Here is a 25,210-nt window from a genome sequence, read left to right as displayed (position 1 = left end):
CATCGTCGACGCTGGGAAAGTGACGGTCATCGAATGTCACTAGAGACGAAAAAAGTGTCCAATCGGCTTGGACAAACTTCCAGCGGCGCGGGCGCATGTAGGGCAGTTGAGGCTGCAGTCTAAGGACACATGGAAAGTGGTCACTTGAGTGTGTATCATCAAGGGCGAACCATTCGAAGCGCCGAGCTAGCGGAACAGTACCGACCGCAAGGTCCAAATGAGATAAATTTGTCGTGGAGGCAGACAAAAATGTAGGGACCCCAGTGTTGAGGCAAACTAGATCTGCTTGGTGGAAGACGTCTAGCAATAGTGAGCAACGTGGACAAGGATGTGGAGATCCCCAAAGCGGATGGTGGGCATTGAAGTCCCCAACCAGCAAATATGGGGGTGGAAGCTGACCAAGAAGATTAAGGAGATCAGCTCGTGCCATTGGTGTGGACGATGGAATGTATACAGTACAAAGAGAAAAGGTGTATCCAGAAAGGGAAAGACTGACAACGACAGCTTGGAAGGAAGTGTTTAAGGGGATTGGGTGATAATGGAGAGTATCATGGAGAAGAATCATAAGTCCTCCATGTGCTGGAGTGCCTTCAACAGAGGGGAGATCAAATCGGACAGACTGAAAATGGGGGAGAACAAAGTGGTCATGGGGACTCAGCTTTGTTTCCAGAAGACAGAAGATGACCGGCGAGTAGGATCGTAAGAGGATCGACAATTCATCCCGATTGGCTTGAATGCCGTGGATATTCCAGTGGATAATGGACATAGGGTGAACAGAAAATGGAGGAATGTGACCAAGGTTGCCGTCAACTCAACGACTGCTCAGAGCTTGCGACCGACAGCATGGAATGGCATTCAGCCGAAGGCAGAAGATCCTGGTCCACAGGTTGTTCAGGAGCAGCACCTGCCACCAGCGATCGGCCGGTTGATCGGCCGCCAGCAGTGCGCCTCGGCGACACAGAAGACGGCCTAGGGCGATTACCGCAAGGTTGTGCTGTAGATGAGACACGCCTTGGCGGAGAAGGAGAGGAACTGGGTTTCTTATTAGCCTTCTTGGAAACATGATGTTTAAATGAAGGAGGAACCGATGGTTGTGAAGTTGGGGTACGTAAAAAATCTTCACGAGTATGCTCTTTTTTCGAAGTCTTGGTGTCTGACTTTTGGGCTCGAGATTTAGCAGAACCCGGCGAAGGGTGAGCCATAGAGTGAGCAGGCGAAAGTGGGGAGGGTGAACGGGCGATCTTTGCACTGGCAGATCTGACGACCGTGCTACTAAAGGTGAGATCACAAGTCTGCGTGGCTGCCTCTTTTGTTGGCCGAGGAGAGGCAAGGACAGTGATGTATTTTCCTGTCTGAGGCACGGTGAGCTTTCGACTGGCGAATAATTTTCGAGCAGCAAAGGTCGACACCTTTTCCTTCACTCTGATTTCCTGAATGAGCTTTTCATCTTTAAAAATGGGGCAATCTGGAGAGGAAGCAGCGTGGTCACCCATACAGTTGATACAACGAGGGGATGGAGGTGGAAAAGCACCCTCATGGGCATCCGTGCCACACGTAACACATTTGGTCGGATTGGAACAGGACTGGCTGGTGTGACTGAACCGCTGACACCGATAGCAACACGTAGGGTTTGGGACGTAAGGGTGAACGGAAATTATCTCATACCCCACTTTTATGCTCGATGGAAGTTGAACTCTGTCAAATGTCAAGAAGACAGTACGAGTTGGAATGATGTTCGTGTCAACCCTTTTCATGACTCTATGAACAGCCGTTACGGCCTGGTCAGACAGGTAGTGTTGAATTTCCTCGTCTGACAATCCGTCGAGGGAGCATGTATAAACGACCCCACATGATGACTTTAAAGTGCGGTGCGGTTCCACCTGGACAAGGAAGGTGTTTAGCAGTGAAGAACGCAGCAATTTTTGTGCCTGGAGGGCACTGACTGTTTCTAACAATAAGGTGCCATTTCGTAATCTGGAACAAGACTTTACAGGACCTGCAATTGCGTCGACAGCTTTCTGGATAATGAAAGGGTTGACCGTGGAGAAGTCGTGACCTTCGTCAGACCGAGAAACAACAAGGAACTGTGGCAACGATGTAAGGACTGTCTGTGGCTGAGACTCATTGAACTTACGCTTGTGAGCACACATAGTAGAAGAAGAGGAAACCATTGCGAAAGTATCCCCCATGATTACCGGCGTCTCGGACGGCACGCTCCTTCCTTGTGGGGGCCCTCTCTGAGGGCACTCCTGCCTTAGGTGATTGTTCACACCTCAGGTCACACCTCCTGAGAAATGGACGGAGGGACCAATTGGCACTTTCGGAAGGTATCAGCTCGGGTTATCACCCCTCCTTGGGCCTGGCCGTTACCAAAGGGTGCGAACATGTCCTACCTGTCTACCCGGGGCGGGGAAATACGCATTACCCCGTCACTGGCTACGCATGGAAACGCGTGGGTCGGCCTTCAGACACGCACAGGGAGGAAAAAAGAGAAAGGGAAAAAACAAAGGGGAAGGAAGGAAGAGAGGTCTTAAACGCTGCAGCGGAGAAAAGGGCAAAGAGAAGAGGTAAGGAAAAGAGAAGGACAAAGGAAGGACGAAGACTTGCAAGTGGAGAAAGCAAAGAATTTGTTACAGTTTCGAGCGCCCGTCTCCGGCCGTAGGCACAAAACATATTCCCAGAGGGGGAGAAAGGGAAGGAAAGAGGCGGTGGTGAGGGGGGAGGGGGGCAAGATGGGGGATGGGGGGGGCAAAGATGGGGGGATGGGGAAGGATGTGGAAAGGAAAGGTATGCAGCCCGGAAAGGAAGGAAGGCCACATTAGCTCGGGGTCCCATGCTCGCTACGCACGTATCCACAAAAGAGTTGTGGACCCCCTGGGGGGTCCGACTGGTCAATCAGCAAGACTCAGTGAAGGAGCATCTCTGAGGATGTCCAGCGCAGTCCTGGACAAAACCTCATGAACAGAAGAGTTTCTTGATCCATGACCTCACATCCTGAAAGGTTTACCAGCAGTTATGCATTATGGCCACTGTTAAAGTCTATTAAGTGTAGTTTCTACCCTGTGCTGAGTGAACATGCTATATATGAAGTTAATAGAATAAGCTGATAATCATCATGTATTCAGGAAATAAGAAATATGAAAAGATTTCAAATTTATCTTAACAGTGTTGTCTCTTTCGTCGAACAATCAGATTACAAATTCAACCTGTTTTGGAGAAGGAGATGTTAAGATTTTAACACTAGTGAGGAACTGTTGGCATCAACCAGGTTAGTCAACTTAGAATGGCTTGTAAGTTCTGAAAGTGTTCTTCCAAATTTACATCTATATCTATACTCCACAAGCTATTTCATCATTTATTACAGAGTAGAATATATGTTGTTGTGATATTACTTACCTGCCTTCTCATTAGCAAAAAGGTCACATCCACACCTTTATATCTGCCCTAATTTCTTATTTTATCATTAAAATCTTTCCACAGTACAAATGTATGGGAGTTAGAATGTTCCTGGACAACAGTCTAAATTTTCTGACAGCAACCTTAACTTTTTGTAATACTCCTTAGTTGTATGTATCCAACTAGAGAGTAGAGTGCACCTTTGTATGGCTGCAACCACATAAACTTATCACAAATTACACAGCTCTTCAATGAACTTTCTTACTTTCTACAGACAACTTACCTGATACAGATCCCAGATTTCAAACAGCAGTACACGAGACAGTCTTTCATGCTACTTTCTTTGTCGATGTGCCGCCCGCCACCCTCCCCCACCCCGCAATATCTCAAAGAATTACAACAATATGGCTTTCTCATTAAAGTACTTTGGCAGTCATTCTAAACACCTCTGATTATTCTGACGTTATATACAAAGAATGACATGTTGGTCTTTGTCTACAAATGTGCAAAGTTCAAGTATGCTTATGTTTATAGAGAACCACCAATTAATGAATAAAATACTCCACAAATCATCTTTAACATCGCAACAGTTGTTTTATAACACGTCTGTTTGTGCCTGTGTCCACGTAGTCATATGACGGTTCACGTAACATTTCTCTTTTACTTCATATTCTTGTGGAAACAAGAAATTTATAGCTTCAAAATTTAATTTCCTGTGTATTTTTAAGGCTATACAACTGATTCAATGGAATACCAGAAAAATAAAGTATGCAGTTGTTTTATTAGGAGGACAATTTGAAGATTTTCATGGGGCCAGCAAAAGCTGTGATTGCATCCACTGCGTAATTCAAGATTTCCTCCAACAGAGAAAGCTGAAAATCTAAAAATTCATATTCTTTATCCATATTACATTCGTTCTTTGCCCTATAAAATATTGAAATGTGATTTATATGGTGTTATGGAGATGGACACGTAAGGAGTAGCAACATTTGCACAGAGTTCCTAAAACTGATCAAGTCAGTTTGCATACTGTGCATAAAAGCTTATTTAACTTACTTCCGTAAGTCTCCACTCAGTGTTACATCACCTTCTGATGATTTATCCCCATCTCAGCATTCTTACTGAAGTGATCCAGTTCTCTGCCAATTAAGCAAGAATACTGAAAAGACCTGACCACAAATTTTAATTTTTCAACATGTTTGGTCTTACCTGGATTATTTTGCACTATGAATATCCATAAGTGTGATTAAGATTAGCAGACTTTATGACAATAATAAATATACTATGAAGATGGTATCTGCTCGCGAAAGAACAGATACCATTGACGACAGTGCAGCTTCTCTAGAATAAAATGATAATTAAATTGAAACCCTTAGCTGTCGACAGGTGTTGCTGATATACAGTACATCAATGGGGACAGCTGAAAATGTGTGTCATGTGAGCAGGAGATCCTGGGTTCGAGTCCCGGTCGGGGCACACATTTTCAGCTGTCCCCATCGATGTATATCAACAACACCTGTCGGTAGCTAAGGGTTTCGATTTAATTATCATTTAATAAATAAACTGCTTTCTTTGAGTTATAATTATATTTCCTATACCTGTTTCTATGAACAGCATAGTGAACACATGATCGTTTCCAAGACAGACACAAAGCCAACACCCACCACAGTAGTACAAGTTTCTATGCCACCTAGGTCCACAGATGAAGAGATTGAAGAAATGTATGATGAGATAAAAGAAATAATTCAGGTGTTAAGGAAGACGAAAATTTAATTGTGATGGGGCACTGGAACTAGATAGCAGGAATAGGAACAGAAGGAAAAATAGTAGATGAATACGGATTGGGGGAAAGAAATGAAAGAATTTTGCACAGAGCATAATTTAATTATCATGAACACTTACTTTAAGAATCATGAAAGAAGGCTGTAAATGAGGAAGAGACCTGGAGACACAGGAAGGTTTCAGATTGATTATACAATGGTATGACAAATTTTGGGACCAGAATTTAAACAATAAGGTATTTCCAGCGGCAAATGTTGATTCTGACTACAATTTACTGATTATGGGCTGTAGACTAAAACTGGAAAATTGCAAAAAACATAGGAAATTAAGGAGATGGGAACTGAAGAAGTTGACAGTATTATAGGTTGTCGAGAGTTTCAGAGGGAGCATCAGGCAATGATTGCCTGAAACAGGGGAAAGGAATACAGTGGAAGAAATATGGATTGCTCTGAGAGGTGAAATAGTGAAGGCAGCAGGGGATCACATAGGTATAAAGACAGGCCTAGTAGAAATCATTAGTTATCACAGGAGACATTGAGCTTAATTACTGAAAGGAGAAAATACAAAAATGTACCAATTGAAGCAGGCAAAAGTGAATACAAACAATTAAAAAATGAGCGACAGGAAGAGCAAAACGGATAAGCAGGAATGGCTAATGGTCAAGATAATGATGCAGAAGCACTAGGGGGAAGATATGCCTATAGGAAAAATTAACAGGTCTTTGGAGAAAAGAGAAGCAGCTGTATGTTATCAAGAGTTCAGGTGGAAAACCACTCCTATGCAAAGAAGTGAAAGCTGAAAGGGGGAAGGAGTATATAAAGGGGCTATCCAAGGGAATATTACAGAAAGGGAGGAGGACTTAAGATGAAGATGAGATGGAATATATGATACTGCGAGAAGAATTTAACAAAGTGCTGAAAGACCTAACTCTAAACAAGATCCCTGAAGTAGATCAGGGTGTATATGTGGACAAGGAAAAAAAATTCCCAGATTTTTCCTGGAATTCCCGGTTAAAGGTACACTTCCTCCCGGGTGAAAATACCGTTTTTCAGTGTTAAGTGAGAGTATACTTTTCCTCGGAACTGTAAAACATATCAGTCTTTTGAATGGTTATGGTTTTATACACCGGCGTAGAACTTCCTGGCACTTTAGAAAACGAAACTCAGGAAACAAAACACATTTTGGGAGGATGTCTGACGTGCAGCAACATGTACACTGCATATTATCTTATTACGAAAGTATAAATTCGAATTCCACCAAACACCTCATGTTACTTGCAAAAACATTGAAACTGAGATTGCAATGCGCTTTTGTAAGACTGTCATAGCTCATGCCACGTGATCTCGCCAGCTGATAACGGCGGATATTCAGAACATAGGACGCATGCTGCAGTCAGCCAAATAGCTTTATGCTCCTTGCCAATAGCAACATCACTGTTAAGCAATGCGAACACACAAATAGGAAAAGTTAATGTTTTAAATTAATATACATAGTGCTGCTACAAGAAAAGAAAAGCTTTCACATATAATATTGCCCCTTTTTGTGCGTGTTACACTAAGCTACATCTAACAAATATGCCAGTAAAATTTTTAAGAATGACATAAATGTCGGGTCTTCTGGGCTCTAAATTATTCTAAATCATCGTACTCAAAGAGTTGATTTTTAAGTGAGAGTCAAATGCTCTGTGAGTTAAATTCATTGTACATTCTCACACATAGTTCATCTTGTGTAAAAGGAAATTTACTTTGAAAGTAAAGCTTTTCAACCCACCATTCGCAATATTTTCCTGCGACCTGTTAGAAATAGGTTCGTTTCAGCAGTTGCCAGAAAGCGCCAGATAACAAGCGTCTTACATAATGTCACAAAAGAAACAAGATATTAGAGGATACTCCAAGAGCATGGGAATTTCGTGAACCATACTAAAATGCGTAATTCGGCTTAAAGTGCACATTCGTATGTAAGTTTTCTCGGAGTAACAGTACTGTATGATCTCATGTTTGGTTCTTTATTATGGCGTAATGCCATACATTCTATAAGATGAAAACATGCACCAGAAATGCAGCGAACAATTGAAACTAGCCAATAGTGTGGAATTAAACACTCAGTTTCAAATAAATTGGCAATAAATTGGCTGGTTCAGCAAAAAAGATTAATAAAACCCAAATTTCTTTAGTAAATTGACAAAAATAAGTTCATTGTTCTGCAATGCGATAATGCTTGACTGTCAGAAAGGGGAAATAAAATAAAATCTGAAACTAATAACATATTTTAGCATTCTGTAATTATGTGAATGTATTTTAATTCACCTGATAGCTCCCAATCACAAAAATCCGTTTTGTTTTCATTTGACATGAGAGTAATAAACGAAAAGGAAACAGCAAAATTACTAAATGTAAACACGGGTCACGTGAGACTACCCACCTCCCTATTACAACTCAAGACTGCTCTGTAGATCTGCCCCAGATCTACGATATTTCCGAACCGGGGCAATACTAGAGAGTGGCGCCCCTCCTCCCTCGAGCGTTTGAGGTAGGATGCCAAAAATTTAAAAAAAAAAATCAACTTTTGAAAGATATATCCATTTTGCAGTGCACATCTTTATGAAGAGTCTGGTACCTAAAACATGTGTTTGAGGAAATATAATACATATTATTTGGTCTTAAATGTGCCAAAGTGTAGTGCCATGCCTCTTCACACAGCATTCTTCTATTGTACGTCACTGTATTTCGATCTGTGGAACTCAACCATGTAACATTTTGTAATGGTTTTGTGTGACATAAAATTAAATATAGGATACATAAAACCAGTAAAGACAATAGACAAGCAAGATAGTACACATTTCTTCAATCCTTAAGTCCTTGCATTACTTTTCTCACTAACCTTAGTACAGCTTTACATGCGCTGATTTCCTTTTGGGCAAGAATCTATTAGCTCATCAAAGTTCGTCAAACGTTTTGCTACATACCAAATGTCGTTGTCTAATACTGAAAAAGGCATTAATACTAATAGTACCCAAGACAGGTGTGCGTTCTCGATCTGATTACGTGTATTTTGTCACTGTTTGCTAGATAATAGGTCTGCCTAATATTGCAGGAATTGTAACACACCAAATAAACGACACTGTTTTGGCATAAATGGTCATTTTTATAACACAACAGACTATAATCACTAAGTACCAATATCAAATGCCTATTACGCCTACTACAAGCAAAAAGTTTCATGTTAGGAAATAGTTTCACATTTCATTCCTACGCTCTAGCTTCTGAAGCATGAGATCGAAAAGTAGTAGTACGGAATTTTTATATAAATTTGGAATCGTCATACTCTTCCATAATTTGTGTGATGTACCCGTTTCTTCTCCTTCCTCATTCTAACAAACAATCTTGTCATCACTAATTTTGTAACTATTCCTGCCAGGGTTAAAACTTATTCTCCGGTTAACTTGACTAAACCTGCCACAATCATCATTTAAGTTATCCTGCATTTATTCTCCGGTTTGCGTTATTACGTGTTCGTACAATGCGTTTTCTGCGCTACTCCCAGAATAGAACTTCAGCGGCTGCTAGCCACGGACTGTACAACTGGCCCTTACCAGTTTAGCGTTCTGGCAAAAGATTTTCTGTCAAAATTTCATTTTCTTGGATACACCAAGAAGAGAATACGTAATCTTTCTTACCTGTTATTCAACAGGGAAGCATTCCAAAATCATACAAATAATCGATAGATCGACGTGTGCTGGATGCTAGGCGCTTTTTAAAACAAGGTCCCCCCACCCCAGAAACTGCGGCCGGGGCAGATACCCCGGTTTGCTCCAAGCCCCTATATCCAGGCCTGCTGCGTACACGTGCATCTGACAGCTTAGGTGTGCCAGTAAAATTTTTCCCGGGTAGTATCTGTCTGTTTGCTGCTATTGCTTATACAGCTAACTGCCACACTTCTGCAGCCAGAAGCGGGAGAAGGTACTACTCATATGCAACTCAACTGCGCATGCACTCGCTCGCAACTGCTCAAACGAATGTACTGCAAACAGTTGTGACGTCACGCACATCAGAGGCAATTTGCTGTTATGAAGCATTACATAGGCTTCCTAAAGCCGTTGACACATTTTGCTGTTGGCAGATGCTTGTGTGAGCACTGTGTTTTATTGCTGTATATGGTGCATTTCATTGGCAACTTAGTTTTATTTTCGTTTTTTTTTCTCTTTCATGTTTCATTGCTGAAGTAACAAGATACAATAATATCCTTTGTGAGAGTATTGGTTCTTACCAGTCAACGTTACAAAAATTTAACGGAAAACTGAAACAATGAAAAATTCCCAGAATTCTAAAAAAAATTCTGAGTTTTTCCCGATTTTCACCTGGATGAAAAAATTCCCGGGTTTTTCCCAGATCTCCTGGTTGCCCGGGTCGTATACACCCTGTAGATGACATTCCACCAGAACTACTGATATCCTTGGGAGAACCAGCCATGAGAAAATTATTGACTTGGTGTGCAAGATGTATGAGACATGCAAAATATGCTCAGACATTAAGACAAATGTAATACCTCCAATTCCAAACAAACAGGTGCTCATAGGCATGAATATTACTTAACTATCAGGTAAATAAGTCAGATTACAAAATGCTAACACAAATTCTTTACAGAAGAATTAAAAAAACTGGTAGAAGACAACCTCAGGGAAGATCAGTTTGGATTCCGGAGAAATGCAGGAACACCCAAGACAATACTGTTCCTACAACTTACCTTAGAAGATAGGTTGGTTGATTTGGGGGAGGGGACCAAACAGCATTGGTCCCATCGGATCAGAGAAGGATGGGGAAGGAAGGTGGCCGTGCCCTTTCAAAGGAACCATCCCGACATTTGCCCGAGGTGATTTACGGAAATCACAGGAAACCTAGACCAGGACGCGGGATTGAACCATCGTACACTCAAATGTGAGTCCAGTGTGGTAACCACTGCGCCACCTCACCTGAACATCATAAAAAGAGCTAGAGTACAAGTGCCAGTTCCATCATGATTCTATGAGCTGCCTATGATCCATAAGGAAGGGTTCCTCTTCGCCTCATCATGAGCACTATAGGAGCCCTGACATACTGCCTGGCAAAAAATCTGAATTCTCATCTAAGCCCGCTGGTAGGAAAATGTGAACATCACATTCGAAACTCAGAAGATTTTACACAAGACTGAAGACTTTGCATCTTGAACCAGCTGACATTTTAGTGAATTTTGATGTCGTCGCTTTGTTCACATGAGTACCTTTGGTGGATTCATTACAACTTATAGGAACTCAGTTGGAGGAGGACATCTTACATCTTTCCAAACATGTGCTTATCTCGATGTACTTTTTATTTAACAAACAATATTTTGAGCAGATTGATGGTGTTGCTACGAGTAGCCCTTTGTGTCCCATAGTAGCTAACCTTTTTATGGATGACTTCGAGGATAAAGCACTTCAGTCAGCGGTGTTGAAAGCTAAATGTTTCTGGACATATGTGGACGACACTTTTGTTGTTTGGCCACACGGAGCAGCAACAGTTCCTGCATTTCTGGAACATCTTAACTCCCTCCATCCCAGCATTTTCTTCACCACGGAAGTGGAGAAAAATGGAAAGATCCCATTTCTTGCCGTCTTGGTCTGCAGAAAAGAAGATGGGTCCTTGGGTCACAGTGTGTATTGCAAACTGACTCACACTGACCTACATCTACGAGCAGCCATCAACCATCTCAATGCAGTGGTGTGTTGCAGACTCTCATTCGTAGGGCCTGAATTATCTCTGATGCAGGGAGCTTATCAGTAGAGCTTAGCCATCTTCGCTCTATGTTTGTACAAAACAGGTACTCTGATAAACAGATCCGTAGTACATTTAAATCTGCAAGCACTCAACCTTAAGAACAGCCAGAGGAAGCAGAGGACTCCATGAGGATGGTTTTTCTACTGTATGTTGGCGGCCTGTCCTTTAAGATTGGTAGGCTGTTCAAAAAACATCAAATAAAATGCATCTTCTGCCCTATAGCGCAAGTGCAAACTATGCTGGGTTATGTTAAAGCCGATCTAGGTCTAAGGAGACCAGGTATGTATAAAATCCCGTGCCAGTGTGAGATATCATACATTGGCCACACGTGTCGCACCGTTAAGGACAGATGTGCTGAACAAAGACGTCACACCAGACTGGGTCAGCCAGAAAAATCTGCCGTGGCTGAACACTGTCTTCACACGGGACACAGCATGAACTATGGAGAGACAAAGATCCTTTCATCCGCTTTCACATACTTGGATTTCATCATTAAAGAAGCAGTCAAAATTCGTGTAAGTAATGACCTGATCAATAGAGAGACAGGATTTCAACTCAGCAGGTCACGGGAACCAGCAATGGTGGTACTAAGGCATCGTCGGCCGCAGTTTAACAACTCTGAGTCAACGCAGACGTAGAATCAAAGTCTGCACACTTAAACTGGGAGCCAACACTCTGAATGCACACACGCTGTGCTGCTATTTGCAGCCCACTTTTCCCACGTCGCGAATGAGAAGCCTGTGGCCCATTCGTATGGCAGGAGACACTGGATGTACCCGTGCTCTATGATTTGTCTAAGATGACATTATTGCCTTAACCCTTGGTGCCTGTGCTTCTCTAGCAAGTCAGCATATATATTGGTGAGCTATTGCAGCAACACATCAGTCAGCACCTGGAGATGACGAGCAGCTGTCTCGTCGAAATACTGTGCAGCTTCCACAACATTACCCGATGCAATGCCCGTGAACCAATGAAGCAGTTACTATGTCGGGAAGGTCTTAAACAACAAAATAAAGAACCATTTTTCATTTTCCCCAGAGACTCTACTACCCCAATTTATCTTCAATGTTTTCCATAAAAAAATAATGACCTCCTTCAGTCCAAGTGCAGACAAGTACTGGGTGAAGTACTGCATTCCAATGGGCGCCATCTACAGGGTGTTTCAAAAATGACCGGTATATTTGAAACGGCAATAAAAACTAAACGAGCAGCGATAGAAATACACCGTTTGTTGCAATATGCTTGGGACAACAGTACATTTTCAGGCGGACAAACTTTCGAAATTACAGTAGTTACAATTTTCAACAACAGATGGCACTGCAAGTGATGTGAAAGATGTAGAAGACAACGCAGTCTGTGGGTGCGCCATTCTGTACGTCGTCTTTCTGCTGTAAGCGTGTGCTGTTCACAACGTGCAAGTGTGCTGTAGACAACATGGTTTATTCCTTAGAACAGAGGATTTTTCTGGTGTTGAAATTCCACCGCCTAGAACACAGTGTTGTTGCAACAAGACGAAGTTTTCAACGGAGGTTTAATGTAACCAAAGGACCGAAAAGCGATACAATAAAGGATCTGTTTGAAAAACTTCAACGGACTGGGAATGTGACGGATGAACGTGCTGGAAAGGTAGGGCGACCGCGTACGGCAACCACAGAGGGCAACGCGCAGCTAGTGCAGCAGGTGATCCAACAGCGGCCTCGGGTTTCCGTTTGCCGTGTTGCAGCTGCGGTCCAAATGACGCCAACGTCCACGTATCGTCTCGTGCGCCAGAGTTTACACCTCTATCCATACAAAATTCAAACGCGGCAACCCCTCAGCACCGCTACCATTGCTGCACGAGAGACATTCGCTAACGATATAGTGCACAGGATTGATGACGGCGATATGCATGTGGGCAGCATTTGGTTTACAGACGAAGCTTATTTTTACCTGGACGGCTTCGTCAATAAACAGAACTGGCGCATATGGGGAACCGAAAAGCCCCATGTTGCAGTCCCATCGTCCCTGCATCCTCAAAAAGTACTGGTCTGGGCCGCCATTTCTTCCAAAGGAATCACTGGCCCATTTTTCAGATCCGAAACGATTACTGCATCACGCTATCTGGACATTCTTCGTGAATTTGTGGCGGTACAAACTGCCTTAGACGACACTGCGAACACCTCGTGGTTTATGCAAGATGGTGCCCGGCCACATCGCACGGCTGACGTCTTTAATTTCCTGAATGAATATTTTGATGATCGTGTGATTGCTTTGGGCTATCCGAAACATACAGGAGGCGGCGTGGATTGGCCTCCCTATTCGCCAGACATGAACCCCTGTGACTTCTTTCTGTGGGGACACTTGAAAGACCAGGTGTACCGCCAGACTCCAGAAACAATTGAACAGCTGAAGCAGGTACATCTCATTTGCATGTGAAGCCATTCCGCCAGACACGTTGTCAAAGGTTTCGGGTAATTTCATTCAGAGACTATGCCATATTATTGCTACACATGGTGGATATGTGGAAAATATCGTACTATAGAGTTTCCCAGACTGCAGCGCCATCTGTTGTTGAAAATTGTAACTACTGTAATTTCGAAAGTTTGTCTGCCTGAAAATGTACTGTTGTCCCAAGCATATTGCAACAAACGGTGTATTTCTATCGCTGCTCGTTTAGTTTTTATTGCCGTTTCAAATATACCGGTCATTTTTGAAACACCCTGTAGCTACAGCAATGGCAACTGTTAACTAGCCAGTTAAACTGTTGCTTCGAGGTGCCGTGCCCCACCCATGATGGGCACATACTCCTTGGCTCGCTTGGGTAGCTTCCAGCTCAGGAACCAACAGGGCGATCCATACGTGGTCAGAGTGCAGGTATCTGACCACCCCAGAATGGCTGCAGTTGTGCTCTGGTCACCTGCATCAATACCTCCACAGGAAGGGGGGGCTACGGGTGACAGCAAAGGCCCCACTCAGCATTGTTGAGAGCCCATCTGGGTGGACACCCTGGTACGCAATGCTGAGGGAGGGACAGGACAATCGAAAAATTACCACTGTCACACTGGTCATCGTGGACTCTCAAATGGATGAAGGGGAGAACACCAGGGCTGCAAACAGAAAGACCAATGGCCGAAAAAAATCCATTTGCCACACTGAAGTTTGTGGAAGTACCAGTATTTAAGAGACAAAGATTGTGCTCTGTGAGCAGAGCTCCGATAGCTTTGCTGTGACCAGTGATCATAGTTCCATCCCACAAAGGGTTGTGGGACTGAAGTGGTCACCTAAAATTAGTTAGGTTGGGGGGGGGGGACTGAGAAATCAGTGCAGCTGATGTGTTCTAAGAATCTTCACTATCGACACACACACACACACACACACACACACACACACACACACACACACACACACACACACACACATTACATGCAGTGAAATCCAACAATGTCCTCACGTATCGAGTGACACGTGTTCACTGTAAACATTGTCCAGAATTTCTGTGCAAATACTGCCTGAAGCTCTGTCACAGTCAACTCAATTCTTAAAACAGCCCTGATAGCCAGAGGGTAGGGGTTTATGACATTGGGAATCAAGTTTCCTGGAGGGCAATGCAGGAAGCAGGGGAAAAACATAAAAGACATCATAGCTCAGCCAGTTCCACTGGAGGATCATTATCTTGTAATGGCGTGAAGAGTCAAAGGAGGCAGGTCACGCCCCAGTGTCCCTGCAGCTACCGGTTGAGACTATAGGGCATTAACAGCTATCAATTTGAAAGCAGGTTGTGTGGTGGGCATCCAGTGCCACAGGGACCATCAGGAACTCTGCCTCAAGTACAGAGTCTGAACAGGTCTACATTTCTTAAGTCTTATTTTTGTCCCTCTTCTCGTATAATTTCAGTGTTCATGAGGATTGTCTGCCCTAGTTTCAGGCACAGAGATGGAATGCAAAGTTCTACGACCAGCAACCTCTGGCTCTTTAACCCACTGGCTAGTATCTGGTTGCAGAGCAGAATCCTGAAAAGGATATGTCCCAAAGGACTCTTTCCTGCTGAGAGATGCCGGAAGAGGGTGTTGCCTCGCAGCCAGAGGTTGGGGACTGATATCCCTAATTGGTGGGGAATCAATGTTCCCAAAGTGGGCGTGGGGGGAAACAGTTGGAAGAGGGCCTCCAACCAATAGTTGAGCAGTCCTGACACAAGAGACACAAATATGAGGTACTGTCACTAGAGAGGATGACATTGTCATTGTCATAGCTGTAGCAAACATCATCATCAAACATACAGGATGCAAACACTCAAATTTCTTCTTTGCCTCATGATATGCAAGTCAGTCAAGAGTCCTGTATTCTTGGATTTTCTTTCCTCTTTGGAAGACGGTAAAGTCTGGTGAATGGGGGGAATGGTGCTCTCTCCAGCTGACACTGTGGGGAGGGGGAGGGAGGGGGGGGGGGGGGAGAATTCTTATAATACTAAAATGACTTACTTTTTCACAAAAGTTGTATAAATGGCTAAGGGAATGGGGACATTACAGGCACAAAGGAAAACTTAATAGTACCTGGCATCGATATAAAATTCACAGTAAAATCTTTTTGAAGTTGTACATCTGGAAAGCAGGATACCATGGAATGACTGAAGCAGAAGAAACTGGAAGCACATAATTTGCTTCGCAACAGAAAAATGTTAAAAATTAAAAAGACAGATAAAAGTTTTAAAGGAAGGGGTACAAGAGTATGTGAGGAAAGATACCTTTACAAATCTCTTGCCAGAAGAAGGGACGTGGTAGCAGAACATAATATAGGACATAAGAACTTACTGGAGGGCAAAATTACAGGGGCTAAAATATCAATACCTGTAACTAATTTTGAAGAAAATTGATACAAGAAATATACATACATGAAAGACATAAAAGCTAAATGCATTGTATGTGACAGAAGTGGGAGGGGGACAGCGCAAAATAGACAGGTCAGAAAATGAAAGATGTAGAAAACTGAAAGGGAGTGAAGAAAGGAATAATTACTATGAAGAAATGCTGAGACCAAAGAAATTAGCATAAATTAATGCCAGGTGGGTGACAAGAACCGAATCATACCCAGACACGAGATCTACTGCGGCCGAGATTTTGCCCATCACACCTAGAATAGCTTTTCGTCGCCCTCCCAATCTCTGCAGTATCCTCGTCAGGCACTACGCTGCTCCTGCACCCATCTCCCTACCCTGTGGCTCCTACGCCTGTGACCATGCCCGCTGCAAGACTTGCCCGCTGCAAGACTTTCCCTATACACCCTCCTACCACCATCTATAATAGCCCTGTAACAGGCAAAACATATACTATCAAAGGGAAAGCCACCTGCGAAATGACACGTCATACCAGCTATTATGTAAACACTGTTCAGTCTTCTACATCGGCATGAGTACCACCAAATTATCAATTAGGATGAATGGGCATAGGCTAAGGGCGTATATTGGCAACTTGCAATATCCTGTTGCAGAGGATGCTCTACAACATGGCAGTTGTGACTTCAATGACTGTTTCATCACACATGCCATCTGTATTCTCCCCCCAGACCAATTTCTCAGAGCTCCACAAGTGGGAACTGGTGCTACAACATATTCTTGGTTCTCGCCACCCACTTGGCGTTAATTTATGTTAATTTCTTCAGTCTCAGCATTTCTTCACAATAACTACTCTTTTTTTTTTATTCCCTTCTAGTTCCCTACAACTTTCATTTTCTGACTTGTCTATTTTTCACCGTCCCTCTCCCACCTCCATCACACACAATGCCCTTAGCTTTTTGCTCGTATCAGCTTGTGCATGATGTTTTAGCAGTAATCTCTGTCTTGCATATTACACGATCTTCCACCTCTAAGCTCTCAGGTTCTGGTGTCATCCCCAGCAATCAGACTTTACTTCTCATTCCATCCAGTAAGTCTCTCATGTCAGGGTTCTGGGGAACTTATCCAAACTCTAAAATTCACCGGTCCTTTTCCTTCGCTCCTTCTCCTTCCTATTCAACCCCTCTGCCAGAAGAAGGAGCCACTAGTTCCAAAAACTTGCAAACTGTAAAAACGTGTGTGTGTGTGTGTGTGTGTGTGTGTGTGTGTGTGTGTGTGTGTGTGTGTGTGCGCGCGCTCCTGCTGCCACTTTGTGAAAAGATTTATTTTTTTTTTTACCTATCTAGTTACTTATATTTTCAAAAACAGATTATTTTGAGTGACGTACATGAAAGACACGATGATATGGATGATGGCATCAAAGCAGTCAAAATAAATCTAGGTTTTAAATGGTGTAAACAGACTAATAGGGCTGTGGAAAAAGGGGAGGACGTGAAAGCTGAGAAACGCATGTATGAGAGAGAGAGAGAGAGAGAGAGAGAGAGAGAGAGAGAGAGAGAGAGAGAGAGAGAGAGAGAAATTAATCCAGTGAAAACGAGACAAGATAAAAATTCAACAACAAAGGTGAAGTATCCCATGGAGTCTACAAGTTGAGCAAGATTTTTGAGAGAATCTGTGAAATGTAACAGAACTACCAGCAAAAATTGGACATTTTAACATAGCCCATCTGTTGGTTCAGAAATTGATCAATAATCAATAATTACAATAATAAACTGTTCCCTACTTAATGTGTAGCCAAAAACTGTGCAACTATGAATCACAACAATGCACAGCACCTGTTGACAAGCAAACCACACACTGCATACCTCCTAATGCACATCTACTCTCACTTATTGTATAAGCTTATTCACAACCAGAACACAAATTATTATGGTAAACGAAGCACCATAGCATAAATAAAATTGCTTGATGAAATTATTTGATTTTCATATGATACATTCATAAAAATTTCTCAAGCACACCTTCGTAACATAGCCATCCCACGTCACAATGGCACCCGCCAGAGGGATGCATCGTAACTGGACAGCAGTCACAGAGGACTCTTCCCAAGCTGGCTGGTGGCAATAGTTCTGATATTGTTCCCAAGTTAAACTCGTGTCTGCATCAGGTGCTTCAGTTTGTTGGTGTTGGTTGCTACCAATCTCCTGCACCAATGGAAGCAGGAGAAAAACAGCTGCGGCTATACCTAATCCAACCTGCAAATGCATTAAGTAAGTTATAATCAGCTCAGAATCAGCAGAATCAATAACCTCACAATGAGATAGTTTTCTTACTTGTAAACGAGTGAAGTATCTTTCCATCGGTTGGTGAACACCACCCTTTGCTCGCTGTTTGTTAATATACCAGGTGGCGACCACAGGTGCTGATGCAAGCAGTGCCGTAGTAACAACACGAATAAATATTGCCGAGTCTGCCAAGTATTTCCCTGCAGCAAGGACTGGAAGTAGTACTGTTGCAATACCCATTATGGGGACGATTAATACGAGGCCTACTAACGCCAGAGCACTTCTGATAAGACCGTACCAAGTTGCACCCTGCGAAGATATCACCGCCACTTGCCACCACGAAAGAGACACACAGTGGGGTATTAACGCCTTATATATTCCGCGCCACTTATCGCGAGATGCTATCTTTACAAATATTGCTGGTATTAGGAGATAAAACACAGCACGGCAATTCAAGCAGAATTCGACTCCATTTCCAACAATATATGATGCAAATGTAGGAACCCGTATGTCTAAAAAACGCCAGCCCTGTCTCACCACAGCATCAGTTTCGTAAGGATATTTAGCAAGAACATTAACAGCAAATGAAAAAAGCATTAGTAAATCAAGAGACTGGCCGTGATTCATAAATGCGTACAATGTAAGTAGTGTCAATGAAAATGCAAGAATTGTAAGCTCAGATTGTGGTGTCCACTGAGGTGCAATTACAGGATAAATCATCAGATTTATTACTAGTGCCAGGAAAAAGTGAGCATAAGGTTTAAGATTATTACAGCAATACTGATACTCAGCTTCTTCTGCATTCAAGCTTCCCCCACTGTAGCTCAAAAATAATCTCGACCACGACTGAAAATCGCGAAACTCTCGTTTCCTATGCAACATTTGAAATGTTGAGATGACCATGACAAAGAAAGAAACATAATATGCAGCCATGGGAATAAACAATAAAATACTGTCTACACCAAGAACAGTATAGATGAAAAGCAAAATCAAAGTCTGGAACTGCGACAGTACTACTGGAAAAATTGAAGACATGAACGGAGAACCACGCTTAGCGAGAGTTTCTACTAACTTTCTGTAAAAGTTGTGCAGTGAGTTGAGTGGGTGAAAAAGTGTTCTTCGTAAAAAGTTAGCAGCCTCAATATTTTGGTCAACTGGGTTGCTAAGCGTTAGAACGTGGTGGACAATTGGCAGCTCCCCACGCACATAGTTCACCGCAGCAGAAACCAAGTGGTCTTCTGTTAGTTTCTCTCCATCGTACTCCCTTGCTGTTGCCCATTCTGAAACATAAATAAGTTCACTAGTTACTTAACCAGTCAAACAGTGTTATACAGAATATCACATTTCTTCAAGTATCTGTATTCAGTTACTGATATATTATTAATTATTCAGTGAAATATGAAATGTTGAATATTTATAGTGTGGAAAGAATATCAGTGATTAAAGCATGGTTTCCTGCAGTGCACTGGAAGGCATGGAGGAGATGTTTTGATTAAGTCACGTTATCCTCCAAACAATAAGTCCAAAGTACAAGTCTATGTAGCTAGTACATACATATGGATTCTACAGGGGGAGGGGGAGGGGGGGGGGGGGAAGAGAAAGAGTTCTTAGTTGTAATAATATTATTTAATTAATGACAAACTTTATAAGGAAACAACATGGATGGAATCTATACCACAGCAATAGCCCAGCTGACAACCATGTTCACATGCACCAAAAATGTTTTAAATTCACCACTGTTACCTCCCACAACACAAATTGAGGACCTAGGCTTATCTGAAGCTGAGTAAACTTGATACTTTATTTCAAGATGTAATTTATCAAACAGCATGTTAGGTCGAACAGTTCAGTGGAATACCACAATACTGCAGTGTCTAAGAATATTCGAGACACAGACTACATGATAACAAAGAGCATTATGGATCTGAACAAACCACTGTACTGAGAACATGTCTTCATGATAGTAAACAATGTTTAAGCAATACTGCTATATCAAATTTCATGAATCTTAAAATATAAGTATGGTTATAATAGAGGGAAACATTCCACGTAGGAAAAATATATCTAAAAACAAAGATGAGGTGACTTACCAAATGAAAGTGCTGGCAGGTCGACAGACACACAAACAACCACAAACATACACACAAAATTCTAGCTTTCGCAACCAACGGTTGCTTCATCAGGAAAGAGGGAAGGAGAGGGAAAGACGAAAGGATGTGGGTTTTAAGGGAGAGGGTAAGGAGTCATTCCAATCCCGGGAGCAGAAAGACTTACCTTAGGGGGAAAAAAGGACAGGTATACACTCGCACACACACCCATATCCAACCACACATACACAGAAACAAGCCGACATTTGTAAAGGCAAAGAGATTCGGCAGAGATGTCAGTCGAGGCAGAAGTACAGAGGCAAAGATGTTGAAAGACAGGTGAGGTATGAGCGGTGGCAACTTGAAATTAGCGGAGGTTGAGCCCTGGCGGATAACGAGAAGAGAGGATGTACTGAAGGGCAAGTTCCCATCTCCGGAGTTCTGACAGGTTGGTGTTAGTGGGAAGTATCCAGATAACCCGGACGGTGTAACACTGTGCCAAGATGTGCTGGCCGTGCACCAAGGCATGTTTAGCCACAGGGTGATCCTCTTTACCAACAAGTACTGTCTGCCTGTGTCCTTTCATGCGAATGGACAGTTTGTTGCTGGTCATTCCTACACAGAAAGCTTCACAGTGTAGGCAGGTCAGTTGGTAAATCATATGGGTGCTTTCACACGTGGCTCTGCCTTTGATCGTGTACACCTTCCGGGTTACAGGACTGGAGTAGGTGGTGGTGGGAGGGTGCATGGGACAGGTTTTACATCGGGGTTGGTTACAAGGGTAGGAGCCAGAGGGTAGGGAAGGTGGTTTGGGGATTTCATAGGGATGAACTAAGAGGTTACGAAGGTTAGGTGGACGGCGGAAAGACACTCTTAGTGGAGTGGGGAGGGTTTCAAGTTGCCGCCGCTCACACCCCACCTGTCTTTAAACAACATCCCCGGCTCGGCACCTCCGCCCCGAATGACATCCATGCCAAATCTCTTTGCCTTCACAAATGTCTGCCTGCGTCTGCGCACGTGTGGCTGGACATGGGCGTGCGCGCGAGCGGCACCCCCCCCCCCCCCCCCCCCGAGGCAAGTCCCTCCGCTCCCAGGACCGGAACGACTCCCCACCCTCTCCCCCAAAACCCACATCCCACATCCCCCCCTCCCTCCCCCCCCCCCCCCCCCCCGACGAAGCAACTATGGGCCGCGAAAGCCCGAATTCCGCGTGCATGTTTGCGTGTCTATCAACCTGCCAGATATAAGTATATAGAGAACAACCTAATTGCACAAATTGTTACTCCAAGTAAACACACTTTACGTAAACTCCACACATTATTTGTTTTCATAGCATTCACAATTTCTGAAACGTCTTTTCCAATGATTTTTCCTAAGTTAACACTTTGCAGATGAAGCACAAGCATAGCACAGGCCAAACTTTGTGTCACAAAGACACGCCCGAGTATAGGTTGGGCTGCAATTTTCTCAATGCATGAGCCATCCATTGCTCAAAAACTGGACTCGTTGCATATGAGAACAATGTACAGGTGTCTCACTACCTATCCCTTGGCTGGTACTGCCTTCTGTTGTCAATTTAAAAAATTATTTCAAATGAAACACTGGTAAATGTAACAGCTGCTGTCACAAATGGCTAGCCAACATTATCGCATTGATATAATTTCATGTGTGTACTCGTTAGGCTTCAATGCTTGCTGTAATTCTGCTACAAATATGTAACGTTTGTTGAGTGGGCAAGAAATTTTAGAAGGTAAAAACTGGTCAATAATCCCCTCGCACTTTTTTTTTCCTTTGGGAGGACGAGTATACTTTCTGTCATCATCATTTTAAAATTTGTAATGTATCAAAGAACTAAAGTAAATATGAAAAATAATTCTTAAGCTTGGTCTTTTGTTAGTACACATTACTCTTTTAGATACATGAATTACAATTACATATGCACCAGTAACACTTTAAATAACAGCGTGAATAGCTGGTTTCCTAGCCCTGATGTTCTTCGAAGCAACCAGTCTCTGAAGTGTTAACAGAATTTGAGGCTGGTAAGAAAGAGGAGCAGTTGTGGGCTGTATTTCCACCCAGATGTATGACCACTGATGAATGTACAAGAAAATTTAGAATTTATTCAACAACACAAAAAAGAAATGAACAGATGCATTAAGAGTCCAGATTTCTTACATCTTATCATGTAGTTAACTGTGGTTTCTGCAACTAATGCTTAGAACATTAAAAAGTAATCAAAATTTTGATATATCTTTTTTTTTCTAGTGGACTGTCACATCCAGCAAAAAGTAAATAAGAAACATTAAAATTTTAATCACTGATAAACTTCTCAGTTTAATCCACATTTTCTCAAGACTTCTCAGATTTTGCTATTCATCTTACTAAACACTAACAAAGGGATCCCATACTCATTTCCTGGTCACAGCCACAAAGTTTCTGGAATAAGAAGGCTTGGAACTTGATCCTCCACACAGCTTCATGATGTAAAATGAGAAGCTACTCAAATAAGTTCCAGAGTTGTGTAGAGTGAACTGCTTGCTCAGAATTATAATACATAGATTGCAGAAAACATGTTCTCCTTAAAAGATAAATCAAAGAACTACCTGCTTACATATTCCTCCTAATTACTGCAGTGTCGCATAAATCACTGGGATTTATTGCCAGAAGACACCTTCAACAGATTCAGAGGAGATATCTTTGCACTGTGCTAGTATGTATATTTTATATCATATATTTACTTAAAAATGTAACTTACAAGGCACCGAATTATGAAGATGTATTAGCATAGTTGATTTACAAACCTCTATCTTCTGCGTGCGGAACAGAATTCATACAAGCTCCTGCTTCCAATATACCATTTCCTAAATCCGCATTCTGCTGATTTTCAGAGTGCATACTAATTCCTCCATCTTCCTCTGTAGTTGTCATTTCTTTACTAACTCTTGTCATCTTTTTCTGAAGCTGGTCAGATGTAATGAAATCTTGTCCTGCCGAAAGACTAAAAAGTTCTTACATTACTAATAACCTATATGCAAAATTTTGCAATTTAGAAAAAAGCAATAATTTAAGTTATCCATCAGAAATCATGTACTGCGTGTGTGTAACAATATTTCAGAGTGGCAACTGTGTTAAGACAAAAATACTTAAGTAAAAAATTAAGCACTCTAATTTAAGAGGTGGAAAAAAATACATAAAAAGGAAATAAAAATTTCTGACACAAGAACCGCAGACTGCTGCGCTATTTCTACTTTCTTACACAGAGGAAGATCTCTGCTTTCAAGTCAAAACCATTCTCAATTTGGTGTCATACTCTGTTTTTATTGCATCTTAGACCTTCTTATAAGCTTAACTACAATTTTAAATTTTGCATCACCATACACACATGACGATATGAAATTGATGATGTAATTATAAACTTACAAATCTTTAACATATTGCAGCGTGTCAGCAACTGTGAAATGTACAGTAAATAAACAATTTTTTTTTTTTTTCTCAGCCTTCAGTTGCAAGGTAATTTTAATCGTTTACCTAGGTTTCGATTCCAGTAATGGAATCTTCTTCAGAACAAAAAATTAAATTATTTTGTGAGCCAAACACTGGCCATGTCACAGAGTAAAAATTAAAACGTTAAAGACGCATAATCATAAAATTATGTCAGTCAAAATTAAAACCATTAAGGCGAATGTAGACGGAGCTACGCCGGCCAAAAATCAGGACGACACGTAAGCGGCTCGAAAACTAGGCGTTGTCAACTAGACAACGCCTAGACAACGCCTAGTTTTCGAGCCGCTTACGTGTCGTCCTGATTTTTGGCCGGCGTAGCTCCGTCTACATTCGCCTTAATGGTTTTAATTTTGACTGACATAATTTTATGATTATGCGTCTTTAATGTTTTAATTTTTACTCTGTGACATGGCCAGTGTTTGGCTCACAAAATAATTTAATTTTTTGTTCTGAAGAAGATTCCATTACTGGAATCGAAACCTAGGTAAACGATTAAAATTACCTTGCAACTGAAGGCTGAGAAAAAAAAAAAAAAATTGTTTATTTGCAATTATAAACTTTGTTGCTTAATCAACAGAGTCACAAATCAATAATTCAAAAACCTATGTTTCAGTTCCGAAACTTATTTGTGACAAATTAAGAGAGAAATGCTAAGTGATGTCATGGTTCAGATACAACATGAAGATCATACTCTCAACAACCAACACCATAATCTAGGTCACTAATTGTAGCACAAAAAAGGCATTTCATTTGAATAGAACCACGACTATCAAAGCATTGTGATTGATGCTTCAAATAACGTATTTACTTTACTTTCTTCAGAAATTTGTTGCAACAAGATTCTATGTTCAAACATGTAACTAATTTTCGGGTGGAATGATTGCATGGTAGATATTTAAATTGCCAGTGAGATAAAGGTTTATGGTAATTAAATTTGCAGAGAAAAACAAAACATTCTCCTGTTTTTAATGCACAAGATACAATAAAATATGCGGAATAATTTAGCAGAAAGTGTCCCAAAACAACTGAAGCAGTAGACTGAAGGTGGGACGTAAGAGAATTACAGAATTCATTTCACCCTAAATATTGCCATTATGGCAAGAAGCAGGGTAAGGAGAAGTAGAATAAGGAGACACTGCAAGAAAAAGCCTGAAGCTATACCACATCATCTGCGACTGCTATTAGTAATAATAAAACAAAATGAACTTCAAAAGACTGTAATGTTGATATCAATGTTGTTACTAGTTTACATTCTGGCCACTGTACCAGTCAGCATACATATAATTACTTTCCTTAATGCTTTTAAATATGTAGCAATTCTGATTTATTCTTTAGATTTTAATAAACAAAATTAATGTGATCTGTAGTTGAACAATAATAACCAACTTTCATATATTTTCTGATCTGTTCAAGAAGATGTTTACTACATGTGTTTTGCTATGAACATTTCATTAATTTAATCTCTACAAGGAAATAAGCATTTCTGTTGTGAGCATAATGGTATATCTCTGGTTTTAAAATAGTTCTCCGAGATATGTCCCCAAAACAGCAATAGTT

General features: G+C 41.8%; 1 protein-coding gene across 1 annotated transcript in view; it reads right to left on the bottom strand.

Moving 5' to 3' along the window:
- LOC126475074 (wolframin) overlaps positions 1 to 25,210 on the bottom strand; it is a 54,526-nt gene that overhangs the window by 7,193 nt on the left and 22,123 nt on the right. The window contains exons 5-7 of the mRNA XM_050102634.1: positions 22,951 to 23,147; positions 18,111 to 19,342; positions 17,799 to 18,032 (exon numbers count right to left, since the gene is read on the bottom strand). Coding sequence (XP_049958591.1) covers positions 17,799 to 18,032; positions 18,111 to 19,342; positions 22,951 to 23,147 — 1,663 coding nt within the window. The remainder of the gene's footprint in view (positions 1 to 17,798; positions 18,033 to 18,110; positions 19,343 to 22,950; positions 23,148 to 25,210) is intronic.

This window comes from Schistocerca serialis, chromosome 4, assembly GCF_023864345.2.
Source record: "Schistocerca serialis cubense isolate TAMUIC-IGC-003099 chromosome 4, iqSchSeri2.2, whole genome shotgun sequence".
Lineage (NCBI taxonomy): Eukaryota > Metazoa > Arthropoda > Insecta > Orthoptera > Acrididae > Schistocerca > Schistocerca serialis.
Note: the sequence above shows the minus strand (reverse complement) of the source record. Positions and strands in the feature narration are given on the sequence as shown.